This window comes from Chenopodium quinoa, unplaced genomic scaffold, assembly GCF_001683475.1.
Source record: "Chenopodium quinoa cultivar QQ74 unplaced genomic scaffold, ASM168347v1, whole genome shotgun sequence".
NCBI lineage: Eukaryota > Viridiplantae > Streptophyta > Magnoliopsida > Caryophyllales > Amaranthaceae > Chenopodium > Chenopodium quinoa.
The window spans coordinates 991,205-1,010,975 of record NW_018743850.1 but is presented as its reverse complement, the minus strand read 5'-3'; the positions used below and the strand labels follow the sequence as shown (position 1 = coordinate 1,010,975).

The 19,771-nt window shown below is 34.5% G+C and overlaps 3 protein-coding genes across 3 annotated transcripts; 2 read left to right on the top strand and 1 right to left on the bottom strand.

Moving 5' to 3' along the window:
* Window positions 1-6,313: 6,313 nt before the first annotated feature.
* Window positions 6,314-7,470, top strand: LOC110685843 (glycine-rich cell wall structural protein 1.8-like). Its single transcript, XM_021862376.1, has one exon. The coding sequence runs from the start codon at window positions 6,455-6,457 to the stop codon at window positions 7,112-7,114; it is 660 nt and encodes a 219-aa protein (XP_021718068.1). The 5' UTR covers window positions 6,314-6,454; the 3' UTR covers window positions 7,115-7,470.
* Window positions 7,471-8,920: 1,450 nt separating this feature from the next.
* On the top strand, window positions 8,921-9,937 carry LOC110685607 (dehydrin DHN1-like). The gene is made up of 2 exons (XM_021862155.1): window positions 8,921-9,518; window positions 9,606-9,937. The coding sequence occupies exons 1-2, from the start codon at window positions 9,054-9,056 to the stop codon at window positions 9,813-9,815; spliced, it is 675 nt and encodes a 224-aa protein (XP_021717847.1). The 5' UTR covers window positions 8,921-9,053; the 3' UTR covers window positions 9,816-9,937.
* Window positions 9,938-11,116: 1,179 nt separating this feature from the next.
* LOC110685842 lies at window positions 11,117-14,482 on the bottom strand. The gene is made up of 5 exons (XM_021862375.1): window positions 14,016-14,482; window positions 13,835-13,916; window positions 12,315-13,064; window positions 11,954-12,208; window positions 11,117-11,556 (listed from the first exon to the last, which is right to left on the bottom strand). Exons 1-5 carry the CDS (start codon window positions 14,425-14,427, stop codon window positions 11,397-11,399), a joined length of 1,659 nt encoding a protein of 552 aa, XP_021718067.1. The 5' UTR covers window positions 14,428-14,482; the 3' UTR covers window positions 11,117-11,396.
* Window positions 14,483-19,771: the final 5,289 nt, after the last annotated feature.

The window sequence follows — 19,771 nt, the reverse complement described above, 5'->3', positions numbered from 1 at the left end:
ACACATCAGATCTTTGATTTTTTATGTTTTAGGTATCTTACATAATGTACAACAAATTATTTGAAAAACATTTTAAACCCGCCATAATGAACGGGTTTCTAGAAAGGCAATGGAAATAAGAAATTTGTTGATGTAGCATGATAATAAACCTTATAAAGGATGGTGATGGTCTAATTACTCTTATTTATAACATACACACATTGAAGTTTGACAAAATACGTAGTAGAAGATTTGAGATGTACTTGAGCAATAGTACTGAAACATTGTGACTAACCTATTACCTACTGTATATGAGACTAATGAGGGTATTTCTATGAAACATAGCTGATATGTTCAGGAATTAAAGTGGGATACTAATTGAAGAGACATAAAGTCTTCAGCTCTTCACCTTTCAACCATGAGGTTAAGGATTCAATATCTTCTCCCCATTAAGCTGTTAGCTTATTTTTTGAATATATAATAAACATCAATGGTTATGAAATCATGGTTCTATGAAACGTAAATGGTATATGTAGGGGTGGGACTTCGGTCTGGCGGTTCGGTTTGACCTCGGTTTGAGTCGGTTTCGGTTTGAAGCGGTTCGGATTGAAACGGTTTAGTTTAGCTGGCGGGTCGGTTTGGTTCGGTTTGGGTTAGTCACGGCTCGGTTTGGTTTCGGTTTATTTCTTTGCGGTTTAAATTCGGTTTGGGTCATAAGCGGGTCGGTTTATAAACGATTCGGATTATGTCGGTTCGGTTTGATACGGGTCGGTTAAGGGGGCGGGTTTACCCGGGTCAATGTCAGTTCGGTTTACTAACGGTTTGGATCAAGCCGGTTTGGTTTGAAATGGGTCGGTTTAGGGGCGGGTTTACCCGGGTCAATATCGGTTCGGTTTATAAACGGTGCGAATCATGTCGGTTCAGTTTGAAATGGGCCGGTTTAGTGGAGGGTTTACACAGTTCAATTGGTTCGGTTTATGAACGGTTTGGATCATGTCGGTTCGGTTTATAAGCGGTTTGGGTCATGAATTCATGATTGTTTTAAAGATCGTGTCATGACCATGATTTAATGAGTTGATACTTATAATACGATAAATCGATAATTAAGAATGTACAAGTATTCAATTAGATTGATCAACAAGTGTTTTAAACTTTTAAGTTTTAATGATCAGATATGTAAATATGTTTATCGATTATAGTACATACCAATAATTCAATGAGGCAATGATACTTATGATAGTATGATAATGATACCAACCGTACATTCGTACGATATGATATACATAATAATTAATCTATAATTACATATACATTAACAATATCGTATTGAATCAATTTCCATTTCCAAACATTGCATTTCTTATAAATTATAACTTACACGAGATTAAATGGATTTGTTATTTAGTTTGTTACTTTATTTAGATTACTAACTCAAACAACTTAATAAGTTAAATGGACGAAATCACGAAATCACTAATTAAAGTGGTGATGAAATCATTATGCAATACTAATGTACGAATAGTCAAATATACAACGGTTAGATTGAATGCCCATGAAAAACAATGGTTAGATTTTCATTACTTTATTAGTTATTAGTATTACTTATTAAGTTATTATTAGTTTATTATATATATACTGATATACAGTCACAGACTCACAGATATATATAATATACATATAGAGATGTCAGATATTGATGTGCATTAAGTCATTAACTATGTCGTATTGAATCAATTTCAATTTTGAAACATTTGCGTTTCTTACAATTTATAACTTATAAGTAATAAACTAATAATAATAATAATAGTAATAATAATAATAATAATAATAATAATAATAAATAATAATAATAGTAATAATAATAATAATTATAATAATATTATAATAATAGTAGTAGTAAACTAGTAATAATAATAATATTAACAAATAATTATACTAACAATAATAATAATAATATTAATAATAATCCCTCATAATAATAATAATAAATAATTAAAAAAAACGGTCAAAAAGACCTAGAAAAGCACAAAGAAAAATCTAGACCGTTAGATCTAGATGAATATTCTGGAATCTACAAAAAAAAAATGAACGGTTAGATGTTGAGATTGAATATGGACGGTTAGATCAACTGAACAAGTAAAACCTAAACCTAGAAGAAAAAAAACCCACTCTATCAGCCATTCAGCCGTTTTACTCACTCATAGTTTCTCTCTCTAACTTCTCAGTTTCTCACTCTTTCGTTCTGAAATTCTCAAGAATCTCAAGCTCAACTTCTCAACTTTTAAAAATCCTAATTAGGGTTTTTGTTTTCGTTTCATTTGTGTTTTGGATCTACATTTCTGATTTCTCGCTTTACATTCTCGTTTTTTTGTTTTTCAAATCTTCCTCTCCTTCAATTTGAAGGCTTCAAGCCGTCAAAAGTTCAAAACTCAAGGTAATTTTTTGTTAATTTTTGTTGTTTTCGTTTTGATTTTTTTCGTTTTTGTTTCGGTTTGTTTATTTAGGGTTTTTGTTATCGTTTCATTTTTGTTTTGGATCTAAGTTCTGATTTCTGACTTTTCCATTCTCGTTTTTTTTCCAAATCTTCCTCTCCTTCAAGTCGTCAAACCTCAAGGTAATTATTTTTTAATTTTTGTTGTTTTCGTTTTGATTTTTTTCGTTTTCGTTTCGGTTTTTTACTTTTTTTATTTAGGGTTTTTGTTTTCGTTTCATTTTTGTTTTGGATCCAAAGTTCTGATTTCTAACTTTTCCATTCTCGTTTTTTTTTTTTTTTCAAATCTTCCTCTCCTTCAAGCCGTCAAACCTCAAGGTAATTTTTTTTGTTAATTTTTTCGATTTTTTCGTTTTTGTTTCGGTTTTTTTTTTTATTTCAAGTTCTGATAATCTACATTCTTGATTTTTTCTTTTGATCTCCAGTTCAGGCAGTTCTCCATCTTCAAATCTCCTTCAAGCCGTCAAAGGTAATTACTTTTTCCTTTTCGTTTTTTTTTAATACAGTTTTTCTGTTTTTGTATTTGATTATTGTTGTTGTTCTTGCTTGAATATAGTCGAAATATGCCTAAAATCTGTTGTTGATTGTATTTTTGTTTTTTACGGGAAAATGGTAGATTTGTGCTGTTTTGTTGTTTATTATGCTCGATTTAAAAGTAATGATGATGGGTTGTTCAGATTATGTGGTTATTGGCTTTTTTACCTAACAAAAGACCAAATTGTGTCATTTTCTGCAGTTATGTGCATAAAATAAATGCTAGTTTAGGGCTAGTGAAATAAACATCTCATGTTTATTTATAGGTTCATAATTTCATTGGAAACTGTTGAAAAAGTTTAAGCTTTTCTTATGTATGTTTTTTTCTTTTTGAGGATATAGGGGTAAACTTTTGCCAAAGAATGTTGAGGCATTGGTTACCACCCAAAATTGGTGTCGCGGATGTTGAGGAAGACGTCCTCCTTATTGGTAAAGAGATTGAAGCCGAAAGTGCTTCATCTGCATAACTGGTATTTGTGTCTCATTGTGGTTTATTTTATCTTGAAAAATCGTTGCCCTTGTCATTTATTTTCAGACTTGCTGGCAGCATTTTTCAAGACTTTTAAAATCGTTGCCCTTGTCATTTATGTTGAGACTTAAATAGTTAAATGTACTTTGGTACTTGCTGGCAGCATTTCTTAAGTTTTTGTTAAAACAACCATTGCTCAGTGATGTAAATCTGAGAGCAATTTTAAAAAAACAAAAGCTATAATTTTGAAGTTGCTTGAACTTGTTATGAGCTGCTGCCTGCTGGTAGTGCTTTTGCCTTTTGGTTGTTGTCTCTGCTGAGTTGTTATTGCCTATATTGTTGTCTGCATGAGCTGGTTCCTGCCTCCTGCCAGCTTGAGGTGCTGTGTTGCTGCCTTTTGTGTTATGAATTTATGATAAGTTTTGTTGCTGCTGTTTCTTATGCTTGCTGTTTTAATTTTTCTTGAATCATCGTTGCCCTTTTCATTTATGTTGAGACTTCAATGTATATGTACTTGCTGGCAGCATTTTTCAAGTTTTAAGTTAAAACAGTCATTGCTCAGTGATGATACGATAAACGTAATTCTGAGAGCAATTTTGAAAAACAAAAATAAGTTCCTGCTGAGTCCCTTCTGCTTATATTATTCCTTGCTTCTGATAAGTTGCTGATCTGTTATTCCGTGTGCTGGTTCCTGCTTGTTGCTGCTATTTCCTCTGCTCTTGGGTGCTGTGCTGCTGCTTCAAGATTCTGCTTCAAGATTCTGCTCCCAAATCACTCACATTCTCACTCCTCCCTTCATCATATAATGTATCATTTTTTGCAACCCTAAACTTGATGATGTTTCAGTTGATAAATCTGAAATCTAATCTGGGTAGTAGTGATAGTAGTTTCATTATGTATTGGTATATGTATTGTGAATTTTAATCAATGAAAATGGTGACTTTTTTTAATTGCTTGTTGATATTACTCTAATTTCAATGCTATTTATCTGCTGGATTTGTGGTAATGTTATGAAATAATTGTGGCTACAGATTTGGGATGCCTCCGTATTTATTAAAATTCTTTTACTTAATATCTGGTTTAATATAAGAAAAGCTAAAAAAATGTGTTTTATAAACATTTTAGTCCTCCCCTTTACAAAATACTTGTAAAAGAAAGTTTTATAAAGTGATAATGTGAATGATTGTACGCCTTATTGACTAGTACAGTAATATTCTAATGCTTATGCCACTTGTGTAACGCAATCTCATACATCTCCAATCTTATGTTACCTTTGAGGCTTTGAGTGTTATTGGATGATCATGAATATCAAGGAACAATGAAGATAATTTGGGTGGACTAGCATTATTACTGGAATGAAAATGATACAAATGATATATCTTGTAATTAAAATAAATAAGTAATCTAAAACGATATTAATAATGCCGTTGGCCTAGATCTAGGTGATATAAACCTTTGTATAAACCTAAGCCGTTTGATTAGATCTACATTTATTAACATTAATTGTATTTACTATTTAGCCATTTAGGTTGTAAATAATTCAATTTGAGTTAAGCAGTTTGTAATCGGATCAGTTTAAACAGGTTGCGATTCGAAAACAGTTCGATTTTAACGGTTTAACGGGTTATGGCAGTTCAGTTTAGACGGTTAGCGGATTATAACGGTTCGGTTTATACGTGCGGTTTAAACGGTTTCGGTTCATAAACGGGTCGATTTAAACGGTTAGCGGGTTACAAACGGTTCGGTTTAAACGGTTTTTTTTTCGGTTTAAACGGTTTCGGTTTATAAACGGTTCGGGTCATTAACGGGTTTATAAACCATTCGGTTCGGTTTCGTTTCGGTTCGGATTTGCGCAGTTTGGTTTGTTATCGGTTTACGGTCCGTAACGAGTTGACATTGAACGGTTCAATTCGGTTTCGGTTTGATATTGAGCGGTTCAGTTCGGTTTTCGGTTTATATTTATCGGTTTATAAACGGATCGGTCCGTGATGGTTCGGTTCGGTAACGGGCGGTTTCACGGTTCGGTTTGAAAAGTCCCACCCCTAGGTATATGCTATAAACTTGATTTAATCACAACCATTCTTTTATATAAATGGTTGATCCACTTTTTTTACGTGCACAACTGATTTACAGAATCAAAATAAGCACATGAACCAAAGTGTTAGCTTTGCTTTTCTCAACAACATTTTCATTACTAGCTCCGTTTCAGAATACTTCTACCAAAATGCAGAATATTCAATAATAAGATTAGAATATTTGTTTTTATTACAGGAAGATCATAAAATCTTTGGTAGTTTGGTTACACATATTTTCCTCTAATTTTGAACCTAATAATTACTGAAAACCCAAAGAGCCAAGTCATTAGTCATATGATAAATTTTGTTTTTACATTTATTTTTATTTTATTTTTTTTGGGAAATTTTACAATTTAAGTTACTACTGCCTGTCAAAAAAAAAAAAAAAAAGTTACTACTTATGGATAAGTTATTGGTCAATTGCACCAATGGAAGCATGCCATTTAGATACAAGTAGTAATTTCTTAGAACTTTAACGCCTATAAATTATTTTGGATACAATAAACTCTAGATTTACCCGAAAACAATTAACAATTCACAAGGAACCTCACCCGATAATTGAGAAACAAAACGTTCTCTAGTAGTCTTGTAACTCTGACTTAGCAAGCTTATCACAGAATCTTGATCCAATCTTATAAACAAGCTAAGCTGCATAGTGTCAACTAACATCTCCCAACATTCAGCCACGCATCAACCTTACAACTGCGTGTCCACTTTCTATGAAATTGTTATGTCTTTATCACTCTTCTCACCGAATGTATACGTAAACCAACATTCATCTCATAAACTGTATATATACACATTACATCATCTACTTATGCTACAAACTTATCCACTTTTACATACACTATTATCCAACTTAAACTTACAAAATAAACATCCATCAAATTTTACTCTGATAAAAATATGGCAGGTCGTCAAACTGAACGACACACAGGAAACACTGGCCAAGGTGGTGGCTTGGGAGCTCCGGGAACTACAGGCGCATATGGTGCACGTGATCCATTAGGAGCACCTGGCTCTACCGGAGCATCCAGGACTACTGCTGGTGCTCCTGGCTACGATCCTACTGGATACGGTAATGAATACGGCTCCGAGGACATGGGGCAGCAGCAGCAGCTACGTCGCCCTGCTGCTGATGATGTGGGCACTGGCACTGGCACAGGTTACACTTACGGGACTGCAGGCAGCATGGGACCTACTGCTACAGGGTACCATGCTGGAGTCCATGTCCCCCACACCACCGGTTTATCTGGCACGTACGGTACCAGTGGTGGTTTCGACACAGGTGGTTTCGGAAAGAGTGGTGGTGGTGTCGGCGAAGGCTTTGATACCGGTATGGGTGAGCGGACTCATGGAATGGGAAGAGAGAGAGGTGGAGGTGGAAATCCTGTGATGCAAAGCGAAACAGTGGTAATTGAAAGTGTTGGAGGTCTGGAAGGTCAGGATATAGGAGATCAGATGGATGAGTGGGCCCAAAGTATCGGTGCCGGTGAAAGAGGAAGGAATCACGGTGGCAACGACACCGGAGGAGATAAACAAAGAGCAGGGCAACGCCGAGGATGATAAAATAAGGAAACAATAATGTGTTTATCATCAGTAATATCAGCAATAGATTTGGTTTCTGCTTTTTTTTAGTCTTTCAAATTTACAAGTGAACAATAAACAGTGTGAGCAGTACGAAGCCTCTTTTTTTGTTGCAAGGCTTATACATTTAGGAGTGGGATTAAATGTGGGTGTGTGGTTTGGTCCTTTGTTTTTAGGAAATTAGTTTTCTTTATGTTGTAAACTTTTTCTACGATAATGTATGGTTTCTAATTTTCTATTATATTTTGAGGTGTAAAATTCTGTTTATGATATGAGTGATAAAAGTGATTAGTTACTCATATTGTTGTTAAATGTCAAGAACAAGTGTTTTCAAATGTCAAGATTCAAGTGTTTTCAAGTGTAACTCATATTGGAGCTTGTATTAATTAATTTTCCTACATATTACAATTCACGAACGACGTATTTATGAAAAAAAATCCTTTGTAATGTTCACTCTTATGTAATGTAAATCTGAGGAAGTTTGTGCAGGACTTGGTGGTGTTACCCGTGTTCAACTGATCATCAAGAACAAGTAATTTTTGCTAGGATATGACCCTTGGTGACCATCACTTCATTTTGTAGAGACAGTACCAATACATACTAAGATACAAAGTAAATTAATCAATACATACTAAGATACAAAGTAAATTAATGCTTGTTCAATTTGATTTCAAAAGCAATTTTAATCACACAATAAAATGATCTTCGAAAAATAAGTTACACAACTTGCAAATGTTCACCCAAAACGTTCTCCAAAAGGACAAAAACCGTATAACTCTGAAGTGTAGATATCAATGTTAATATGTGTTGTGCTACACTTGATAAGTAATCGCAAGCTATACTATTTATCATATGCACACTAAGGCCGCATTCTCTTCACCTTGAAGTATTCAATATGGATCAATTAGACAGTTACAATCACATATAAATAAAGAAAATTAATTAATCAATCAATAGAAATTTCATTCAGTAGAATGATGCGGAGAGAATCGGGATTAATGTGGTTATCAATGTCTTTTAACACTAATACGTCCATAAGGCTTCTACACAAATTTTTAAGGACAATATAAATGAAGGGACAAGGGTTCCAAACATCTGTTAACGTATAAATTAGGCATAATTATACATTAGTCATTAGCATGAGTTATGGTGTAACTACAACCATTGGTTGATAAATTAAACTACAAGACCTTAATCACTAAATACAACCAATGACATGAACTATTTAATGAATACACTCAATGAAATAAAATTGGACAATAGAGACCATACTAACTACATAATTAGAATTAGTAATTATATTTATGTTAATGAATGTACTTCGTATTCAGTACTAATAAAGATCATGTTAATCGCATCATGTCCTTGGTTGAACTTGGGTTACATTTCACGTTAATGAAAGTAATTTACCAAATGACAAGAAAAGGTATGATGAGAGTAATAGATTTTTGAAGCTAAAGAAACACCTCATAAGGAGTCATAAATTCCTTCTATTAGCTTGAGGCACCGCACTAGATTACCAGACAGCAACACAGCATAAGGTGGTACTGTATGTACGTATCTTATTGACACATGGATATCAGTCGAATTCGAAATTAGAAAGGATGAGCTTAGATTACTAGTTTATGATCAACCATCGACTCAAAGGAGACTGTCTTACGTGTCACCACGTCATGGAGACAGAAACACCTTAGCAGCCTATGTGTCAGCATCACAGATGATCGAAAGTATTACTCGGCATGTCATGCACGTGAAGCATTCATTATTCAAACACCCAAGTGCCTCCCTCCAAACCATATATAGCCTTTCAGGAGCTTTGTCTTCATCAAGCACCCAAGTGAATAACACAAATCTATTGCAAACTAAGCTTGCTAAAAGAAAGAGAGAAAAGAAAGGGATAAATATTTCGGGGTAGAAGATGGATAGGTTAAGGGATGAGTATGGGAAACCGGTTCACCAAACCGATGAATACGGAAACCCGGTTCGCCAAACCGATGAGTATCCGGTTCAGAATCAGTACTCTGCAAGTACCATGGGTGCATATGATATAGGGGCAATAGGAGCAGACAAGTATGCAGGTGGTACAGATGCTGGAGTTCCTGGTTATGATCCTGGCTATGGAGCGCCAGGAGTTGGCACTGGTACGGGAACTGCCTATCAAGGTGACAGGTATGACACAGGAACTGGAGCACGCTATGACATGGGATTGGGCGCTGGAACTAGAACTGGAACCGGTGAAACAGGAATGGGCACCAGAACCCACGGTGGCAGCTACGATACTGGTGTTGTTGATATGGGTGGTAGCCAACTACAACATCAAAAACAACATGAAAGTGGTCTTACTGGTATGCTCCACCGCTCTGGGAGTTCCAGCTCTAGCTCTGTAAGTTGTTCACTTAACTTCTGCAACTTATATTGTGTTGTTTACAAGTACTTTTACGAAATACTAACGTATTAATGAAAATCGCAGTCTGAGGATGACGGACAAGGTGGGAGAAGGAAGAAGAAGGGGCTGAAGGAGAAGATCAAGGATAAACTACCAGGCGGTGGGCGAAAGAAAGATGAATATGGCTCAACAGCAACTACTGGAATTGATCCACATGGCCACAGTGGCTACGGGCAGCCAGAGAAGAAAGGAATTATGGAAAAGATCAAGGATAAACTACCTGGTGGCCACTAAATAATTTAACTCACTCACATCTTTGTACTGCTTAAACACCTCTGTTATCTTTAATGTTGTTTCTTTTTCCATGTAGAAATCTGAAATATGTAATGCATTATGTATCAGCACCTCTATTTTCTGAACTTTTTTTAAACATCGCTAGTAATCTTAAACTGTAATAAAAAAAAAAAATATATATATATATATATAAGGTCCCAAAACTGGAGATTCAAATTTCACTTTCAATAGCTTTTTTAATATACGAGTACAGATAATATAGTTGAAAAAGCGTAAAAGAAACATTAAGAAACAAAAGGTGGAAGTACATCTTACAGTCAAATTGCTCATACTAACACAATGAAAAGCAATTGCCAAATGCTGGAATTCACAAAATCAATTGACTCATAAAATTCATTTAACCTATTGACAATTAGATAGTACGACAATTAACTCAGAGCTATAGTTTGGAACCATAATTGATTAGTCATTAACTAACTCAAATAATCCATGCTATATTAGTCATTAACTAGCTTAAATTTCCTAGCAAGGAGATGGAGGACAAGAAAGACCCAAATGAGGATAAACTTACAAGCTTTTAATCGCATGGCTCACATATCACACATTCTCACTAACTCAGTTTTTTTATTCCCATCCTAGATCCATTCTACAAAAATCCGTTCTTTCTAAATTCAAGGATGCTGATCTTTCTTTGATTACATTAAAATTAGGTTTTTACTAATCCAACTCTTATTTTTATACCTTTACTATTCAACAACTGATGAGAACTAAAATTCGCTGTATGTGTGTCGTGAATTTACAACGTGAGAAAAAAAGGAAAAAAAAAAAAAACAAAAAAAAACATGTTTCTTGATCCTAACATGTGGGAGACCTTGAGATCGTCCTAGCTAATATTATTGTGAATTTTGAAGTTTATCTTACTTGGGTTTTGAAAAATGCATGCTGTTTGATCATTGATAAATCTTGCAAGTATTTCAAAAGCTTTAAGAATGTCATAGCCTACTAGTTTGAAACTTTGTGAAACCACATGATTTGTTGAAAATCCAAGCAATAGCACCTACAAATCTTCCCTAACCAAGGACAATCCCAAGGACTTCTACTATAAGTCTATAAACATAGCTAAAGACAATCCTAAGGTATTCTACTATAAGATTTTAAGTAAAGTGGTATCTTCACCCATATTCTTAAACCACAACACATATGGTAAAACTATAAATTCCAACTTCAACCGAAAAAAAAAAAAAAAAAAAAAAAAAAAATTCATTAAGGATAAGGCACCTACAGACTAAAAGATGCAAAACTTAACAATAAAGCAATAATAAGCCGAGCTATCATAATGGTATCGATCAGATGAGTGAATTTAATAACCCAAATTTACACCTACTCAAAGAAATCTTGGAATTTTTGTGACCAATATAATTAATGATGTGAGCATACTAAGCAATAGCCAAATGATGGAGTTCACAACTTGTTGCAGTACTTAACTTTGATAGAACCCTAATTGATTGTTAGCCAGGTGTCATCAACTAGAACAAAAATTCAGAACTACCCAGCAAAACAATATACCTAGCCATATGAAGATTATCTAAGCACAGAAGACAATAGAAAACCAGGAGAGGAGCTAAAAGATGGAGGAAAGTTGCCTGTTGCCTTCTCGATGGACTTTACAAGCTCCTTAATGACATGTTTCAACATATAGATCTCATCAACTAGGTTTTTTGTTTCCCATTCTTGATCCATTCTGCAAAAATAAAATTAAACACAATCCTTTCTGAGTTTAACTGGTTAATGCAAAGGCACATTCTTTCTTGTGCAATATTGTAGTGCAAAGGGGAAATTATAGTAGAAGTGAATTAAATTTAGAAAACTAATTTGACGATGAACACACACGAATATATGAAGGTATGCAAACAAACCAACACTTGCGGACAGCTAGCAAACAAGTTTGGTCATAAATCTAAAGCAATAAACTCACTAACAATTTTATCCAATTCACTTAAGCTTAAACACTTATGTTCGATTTGTTTGCAGCCTTAAATCATTTAACAGATAATAGAACTAACTAATTTAAGCTCCTTGGATTAAACTCTCAAAAATAATAATCTGGCAAGGGTAATGTTTCAAGTAGGTAAACTGACCTGGGTTTGGAGATAGGATTGTCACAGCAATGGGAAAAAAGCACCTTCACAACAGGGTGCAGATTGATTTTTACGAATGGTTCTGCAGTACCTTCTGAGCAACAACCAGAACAGCACCATGAATTTGGATTAAGTAGAACTATTTGCATCATGGAAGATTTTGTCTTCAGATCCTTAACCACAGAGCGGAAGGACAATTCATCTTTAGCACTTTCCAGGAGTTGGCAAGTGAACATTCTCTCCAATGTGTACTTACTGTCCACAAGAGCCAAGTAATCAATGCAAATTTCAGATGAAAACCTTACCAATGCAAGGAAACATAAATAGGGAAGGAAAATCAGCAGAAAGTTTCACCAATTACCTGAATAAGTCAGCTGATAACTCTGAAGGTGAAAAAATTGAGATATTACATTTAAGAAGTCGAATGCCACCATCTAGTGGTTTAGAACCATCACTGCAAGGATATGCACCCAGTGTACAACAGCATTGAGGACATGCGAAATCAATCCAGTCGATATCTTTTGAAAGGCCATCTAATCTGAATAAAAAAGCATTTCCGAGATAGCAATTGAGGTATGATTTCTGGTCAGCTTCAAGAGCAGCAGGACCACTAGCAGGTTCGTACTTAGAAGACTCTAAAGTATCATGTTCACAACCGCAGTGTGCTGCCTCAGCATCAGTAGCAGAATCAACCCTTGCAGGAGCACAAGATGGCTTCTCTTCTTGGTCTTCACAAAATTCTGAGGATTCTCTGTTCATATCTGTAGAGATGTGCTCTGAGCCAAGTTTTGCAGAAGAATCATACAATAAGGGACTTTCAACCGATATACTAGCGCCAACATCGGTAATAGAATTAACAGCAATGTCACCCCACCCCTTATTCTCACCACTTCTAATTATATCTGCCTTTGGAGAATTAAATCCTGAAATATCATCCTTGCAAAGAATGACAGATGCAGCAGTTAATAGGCATGTGCCCTCAGCACACCTATAGGATTTGACATATTTATCCACAAGCTTCTCACTGATCCCTCCAAATGAGCAGCAGCAAGTCCCAAACCAATTGTCAGCTACATCAGTCCAGTTAACAGAAGGCAGGTCCACCAAACACCTATACTCACATAAGCCAAATGTAATGAATTTCACATAGTTGAGCCAAATTAACAACAGAGAGCAGCATGTATTTGCAGATAATTGCAAACTCAAAGAGATTATTATTCATATAGAGCTCAAGCATAAAAGTGAAAGGCCTAGAGATGTCATATAGAGGGAATACTGAAACATAGCCCTCAAATAATACACTGATATTTATCAAAAAAAAAAAATTAAAAAAAAAATAAATAAAAATCATAATGATAGTGATTAGCTAAATCACTCATAGACATTTAAAAAAGAGTTGCAGCTAAGAAACCTAGAAACAGATAGTATGACTCACAAAATACAAAGGGACAGAATGCTTATAGCCTTAATCTGCACAGAAGATCAGAACACAGCTAAATTTTTCATTGGCTTATAACATCACATCAGAACTCATTAGTCCGTACTCCACAACAATTGATGATCAATGCATATCATTTTCAATTACCGCGAGGTTTAAACAACTTCACACGTATTTCATCTTTCATTTATAGTTTGATCCTTAGTAACACACTACATTTTGCTTTTCAACTCACAGTAAATGCAATCAGCAGTTGAACATACATCGAATTGTTTGTAAGAGAACCAATTCACAACAGCATTGTAATTACCATGAACAATATAACAATAACACGACATTATGACAAAATTCGAGCAATCAACCACAAACAAATCCTTTTCACAGACAACTTACACACACTATCCGATAATATAGATTCAACTAAAAAGAAAAAAAAATACTACCTTACAGAACGGTTAGTCAGCTTAAACGCACATTTTCTGCAGTAGAAGTCCACATCTCCTTTGGACGACAATGCCTTGAAATCTACTCCAACATAACAACAATACACAAAATTAAAGCTAGAAACAAACAAAATATAACTTTAAAACAAGAAAATTCAAAAAAATGAATAAATTATCGGACCAGAATCCATGGAAAGCGGCTCAAGGAAACCGTCGGATGAAGAAAACGCGCCAAATTCATCTCCAGAACTAAGTTCAGAAATAAAACTGGAAACAATTGGATGATCAACAGAAAGAAGAAGAGGAATCTTAACTTGAATGTGATCTTCAAGAGCACTGAAATTGAGAGGATTATCGAGGTCCACTAAAACCCTAGGTAGCGGAACGAATACAGAGACTGGATTTGGGGATTTATGATGGTTCCAAGTTAAGATGACAAGTGATTTTTCGAACTTTAAATCGACATTGAGATCAATGCAATGAGTAATTGGATTAATTTCTGGGGAGAAGATGAAGAGTTTGAGAAGAGGGATGTGAGATTGAGCTTCCCAGGTGTACCGCCATTTTTTAGGGTTTTGATTTTCGGACAACATTTTTTTTAAAAAACTGTTCAGTAATCTAGCGTACTGTGATAGTAGATGAACTTCTTAGGTACGGAATCCCATTCTAATTAACATTTCCATCCTATATTTGTCAACGCAAAGCTTTAACCATTACTATAATATTTTTAATTAGTAATAGATATAAATTATAAAAAGTTGATATACAAAAATTATACATGGAGATTAGAGTAGACTGTTTTGAATTCTATTGTTGTACTCCTTATATAGCATAAACATTTATCAAATTAAAGTGGCATATAAATAGTACAAAAGTTAAATTGATGTACTTAAAAAAAACACAGAGGCAGTAGTATTCTCTAGTCTCTATACTTTTGCAAAAACTATATGAAATCCTTGTACTTAGTGAATGTAGATACTTTTTTCATTTTATCAAGTGTCCCATTTTGACTTTTTACCTTATTCACTTAATCCACTTTAATCAATGACCATTCAATGTTATAATTTATACATAAATATAAACTACATTCATGTTACTAGTAGTATTTATTGTAATTGTCTCAATATATAATTTTGAAAATTAATTTTTTACGTTAAAGATCAATAACAATATACTAAAAGACACACCACTAATGACACGTGTCATCTTCTGGTGTGTCCTTAGTTGTATTTTTTTATTTTCTATTTTTTTTTTAATGAAATTCAAGTAAAGAAACAAATCTTATACAAAAATAATTTCCTAATCTTATACAATATAATTACTTAAAATAAAAAAAGATTTGACATATGTTTAACACAAATATTTATATAGCTATAAAAAAGTTATTACCATAATTTTAATCATTCTACATCATTTTATATCTAACATATCTTTTGTAATCATTTACTATAATCAAAATTTGTCAACTATATATTTAAAATGTTTATAAAAAAAACTAATTATAATCGTAGTTTAATAATGGTTATTGAAAATTATCGTGCATAGCACGGGAACTAACCTAGTATAGCAATAAAAAATAGTCAAAGTTGATATAAAAAGTCAAGCATGTCGGTAATTCTGAGGTGTTGTTTGGTTGCACATACAAAATGCAGGAATTGAAAATTCCCATAAAATTTGAAAATAGGGGTTGTTTGGTAGGACCATAAAAAGTGAGAATGTAGGAAATGTAAAATTGTGGGAATTTTCAATTCTCACAATATATGGGAATTAAATTACCAAGCTCCCCCTTCGCATCTCAATAACAATCAAATATATATAACAATCAAATAAGTTTACTTGATTCCTAGGAAATTTAATGTGGGATTTAATTCCCATAAAATACAAATGTTTATAGGAAATTAATTCCTATGTCAACCAAACAATACATAAGACGGAGAGAGTAAGAAAATCGCGTGTGGACTATGTGATGAGAGATATATAATTAAGGACGACAAAAAAAAGTGATACACTTAATAAAAAAACGTGACACAGACATAATAAAAACTGAAAGTAGGATAAGTGATGCACTTAGGGCCTGTTTTGTTCACTTTGTTTTCGTTATTTCAAGTCTAATAAGTTCAATTCGGAAAAAATAAGTTCAGATAAGTTTAGTTCAGGAAAAATAAGTTATAATAAGGGTTACTCAAGGTCACATTATAACTAAAATAAGTTTTAATAAGTTCAGTTAATTTCAGATTAGTTTAAATAAATTCAGATAAGTTTAATTCAGGAAAAATTAATTCAGTTCAGAAGAAATAAGTTCAGATAAGAATTACCCAACTTAAATAAGTTCAATAAAGTATAATAAGTTCAATAAAATCTAATAAAAATTCCAATAAGTTATATATGGTCCAATAAGTTCCATTAAGTTTTAATCAGGCCTAATAAAAAGGTTTAATCAGGTTCAATAAGTTTTAATAAAGTCCAATAAGTTTTAATAAATTCAATATAATTTAATAAATTCCAATAAGTTCTAGATGAAATGAGTTAAAATAATTTCAGGTCCAATAAGTGGAAGAAAACACACTTAATTTAGGTCGTACGTCTACTCGTAATTCGTAACTCGTAACCCGTTCAAATAACTCGTATATCTTACTAATCTCACCCTTTCCCGCCCCCCATTTTGTGAGCCGTGGAATTAAGAAGGGTTTGCAGAATTTCGGATGAACTCTTCCAATTTCTTCTCCAACCCCTGCAACTACTAATTACTAGGTACTCGAATTAAGTAAGTCATACAATTCTTTTTATCTAATTTTAGTGAAATTGATCATAATTTCAGGGCGATTCTAATTGAATTTCTAGTAACCCATTTTTCTAATTGAATTTCTTGTAGATTGAAATCTAAAATATCATGAAAACTAGGTCGAAGAAGCAAAGGCTTTGCGATAAAGATGATGGTATCAGAGATAGATTAAGCGAATTGCCAAATGATGTACTTGTTCACATACTATCTTTTCTACAAATTAGAGATGCTATAAGAACTGTTCTAATTCGCAGATTTGGTGGTCTTTGGACTTTGACTCCTACTCTTAGGTTATCTTGCAATGAGGAAAGATTGATCAACATTGTGATCAAATATCATAAAAATCTCATTATTAACATGCTTGAATTAAATTTTGTATATGGGGTTTCACAGGATAAGTTGATGAAATGGATTAAATTCGGTTTAAGAAAAAAAAAAAACTAAGGTGTTGAAGGTTCATTCTATGTGGAAATATGGTTTATTTTACTTGCCACCTCTAGTTTTTCGTTGTCAATGTGTTGTTGTGCTTGAGCTTGCAGAATTGGTGATCTAGCTACTGCGTATTGTGTACATGGGATCATTGAGAACATTGGTGCTTGACCGTGTTGCTTTAAATGATGAAAATTTTCAATTTATGATTAATGGATGCCCATGTTTACAAGAACTGTCTATAACAAATCCTTTTATATTACGAAAGGTGCATTTTACTACTCCAAGCATTGAGACGTTTTCTCTTGATCTCTTATCAGAGTCTACGATGAAAGTACCCATAAATGACTCACCCGAACCTTACTCACTTGATTGCCCTAACATCATGTTCTTGCGTGTTAAAAAAGCACACTTGGATTTTCTTAAAGTGGTGGATGTTTCATCAGTCCGTGTAGGAACAATCAGAGATTGTTCCTTTTTCGAAGATCAAGATATGGATGCTAGGAGTGTTCACCATTTTGAATTATTACTTAACAAATTTCAAAATGCTGAGTTTTCGAGCAGAGAAACAAAGCTTGTCAGGTGAGTTGTTTTCTTGCCTTTTCTTTTGATGAATTCTACACTTTTGCTTTATATATGGTGGGTAGTTCTTTCTCTTCATTTTCTTGTAGTTGAGATTTATGTTATATTTGAAGGCTTGAGCACTTGTAAACTTGTAGTAGTATATTATGTGAACCAATTCTCAAGTCATTTAGACTTCAGTTTCTCACTCTCTTAACTTGATTGACCATTACCCCGATTGTGATGTAGCAAATATGTTTGGCTAATGGCTACCGTACATGTAGTCTAACAAACTGATGTTAACCAAGTGTGATTGTCGAAACCAAATTATTTCTCTGTTTGTTCCGAGAGATTCAAGCAATTTTTTTCCTAAGTAACTTATTGCATTGTAGTGTTTTCTATCTCTGTTATCAAGTTGTTCACTCCTTGGTTTTACAGGCTATAAAGTTGACAATAATCCGAAGAAAAAAAGTACAAGTAATAGTTTTGATTTTATTTGTTTCTGCAATTAAAACACTGTGGACATGAATTTAATGACAAACTAAGTGAGCTATGCAATCCATGGACACATATATAGCTCTGAGGCCTGGGTTCCATGGAAGTTGTTTGCTAGGCATGTTCAAATTGCTAGGCAACTCATACATGTTGGAGGAACTTATAATATATGCTAATGGGGTGAGCTGTTTTGTACTTTTGTATAACAAGTTTTTTTTAGCTAATATCGCGTTCCACCATTTAATAACTCTAACATACTTTCATATAATTTCAGGAGTTTTGTTGTGATTGCAATACACTCCTTGTGCAAGAGGTTTCTTCTTCTTTGGACATCCATAGATTTAAAAATGTCTCTATTCACGAGTATGAAAAGCCTAGCCAAACTCTTCTTCAGCTGATAGAATTTCTGCTTAAAAAATCTGACACCTTGAAGAAATTGGTTATTTCCTATGGTAGCAAGGATCAACTCTTTTCAACAGAGGGCCAAGAGTTCATCTTGCAGTTGTTGAGCTTACCAAGGGCTTCACGAAATGCAAGCATTGTCTTTGTGTGATGGACCTAAATATGGGCCGACCCATACAAGTGTATACCCGGAGGGCTAAGCTTGGCAAGTCGGATCATGGTGGTCAAGAGGGTCAAGGAACGACAATTGAGGGAGGCAAGGGAGGAATAAGGGTCAACTCCAACAAAGGGCAAGATGACAAAGTTAATTAAGAAGAAGAAGAAGGGGGAAGCAAGTCACTAGTTTCTACAATGTCTAATTTATGTTTTGCTAATTTAGCTAAGTCATCACATGTTTTATGTTAGGACCTTTTGTATAGGTATGGCAGCTGGTTAACTTGTTTGGGTATCCTGATATTGAGTTAGACAAGTCTTGAGAGTAGTAGCCTAAAGCTACCATGAGATTGATGGCCTCAAGTCATTAGTTATCGCCTTTGTAATCGTTGCTAGTTTGTTAATCAATCAAGTAATCAAGTTTTCCCCTTAATGTCATTAATTAGTTTAATATTGCTGTGAGAAATTCGGCCTCTGACAACGGTGGCCACTCTGTCGCAACGTGCCGATGCGGTGGACGAATAGCTATAGGAGGTGGAGTCGAGGTTGCAGTCGATTGAAGGAAAGCTAACGGATCAGGAGGTTGCCTTTGGTCGAGCAGTAGCCGAGGCGGTGAACCAGGCTATGGCCGACACTTAGAAGGCCATAACCAACCACTTCACGGCGTTGTTCGAGGTGGAAAGAAAGCGGCAGGAGGAAGACCGGATAAGGCTCAAAGGTCGAATTAACCGCTTCTGGAACGACCAAGAGGTTCAGGCGACAATTTATGTGGCGAAGGACAATGAGAAGTTTAAAGAGGAAATGATGGCAGTCGCAAGGGTCCCCGCACCCGACCACCACTAGTCGTCCAACTAGATGGAGATAACAATCAGATTCACAGTGACAACGAGGTGCGCACACCAATTGGAAGCGGGTTCGGGATGCCGGAATGGAGAAGAAAGGATCCATGAGTGTGGCCGGAGGAAGGCAGTGGCGATGGTGGCTAATGGAAGCATAAAAAGCTTGACATGTCGGTGTTTGAAGGGAAGGATCCTGATAATTGGGTTATAAGGGCTAAGATGTACTTTGATTTTTATCAACTTTTCGATGAAGACCATGTGACCGCGGCGGTGGTG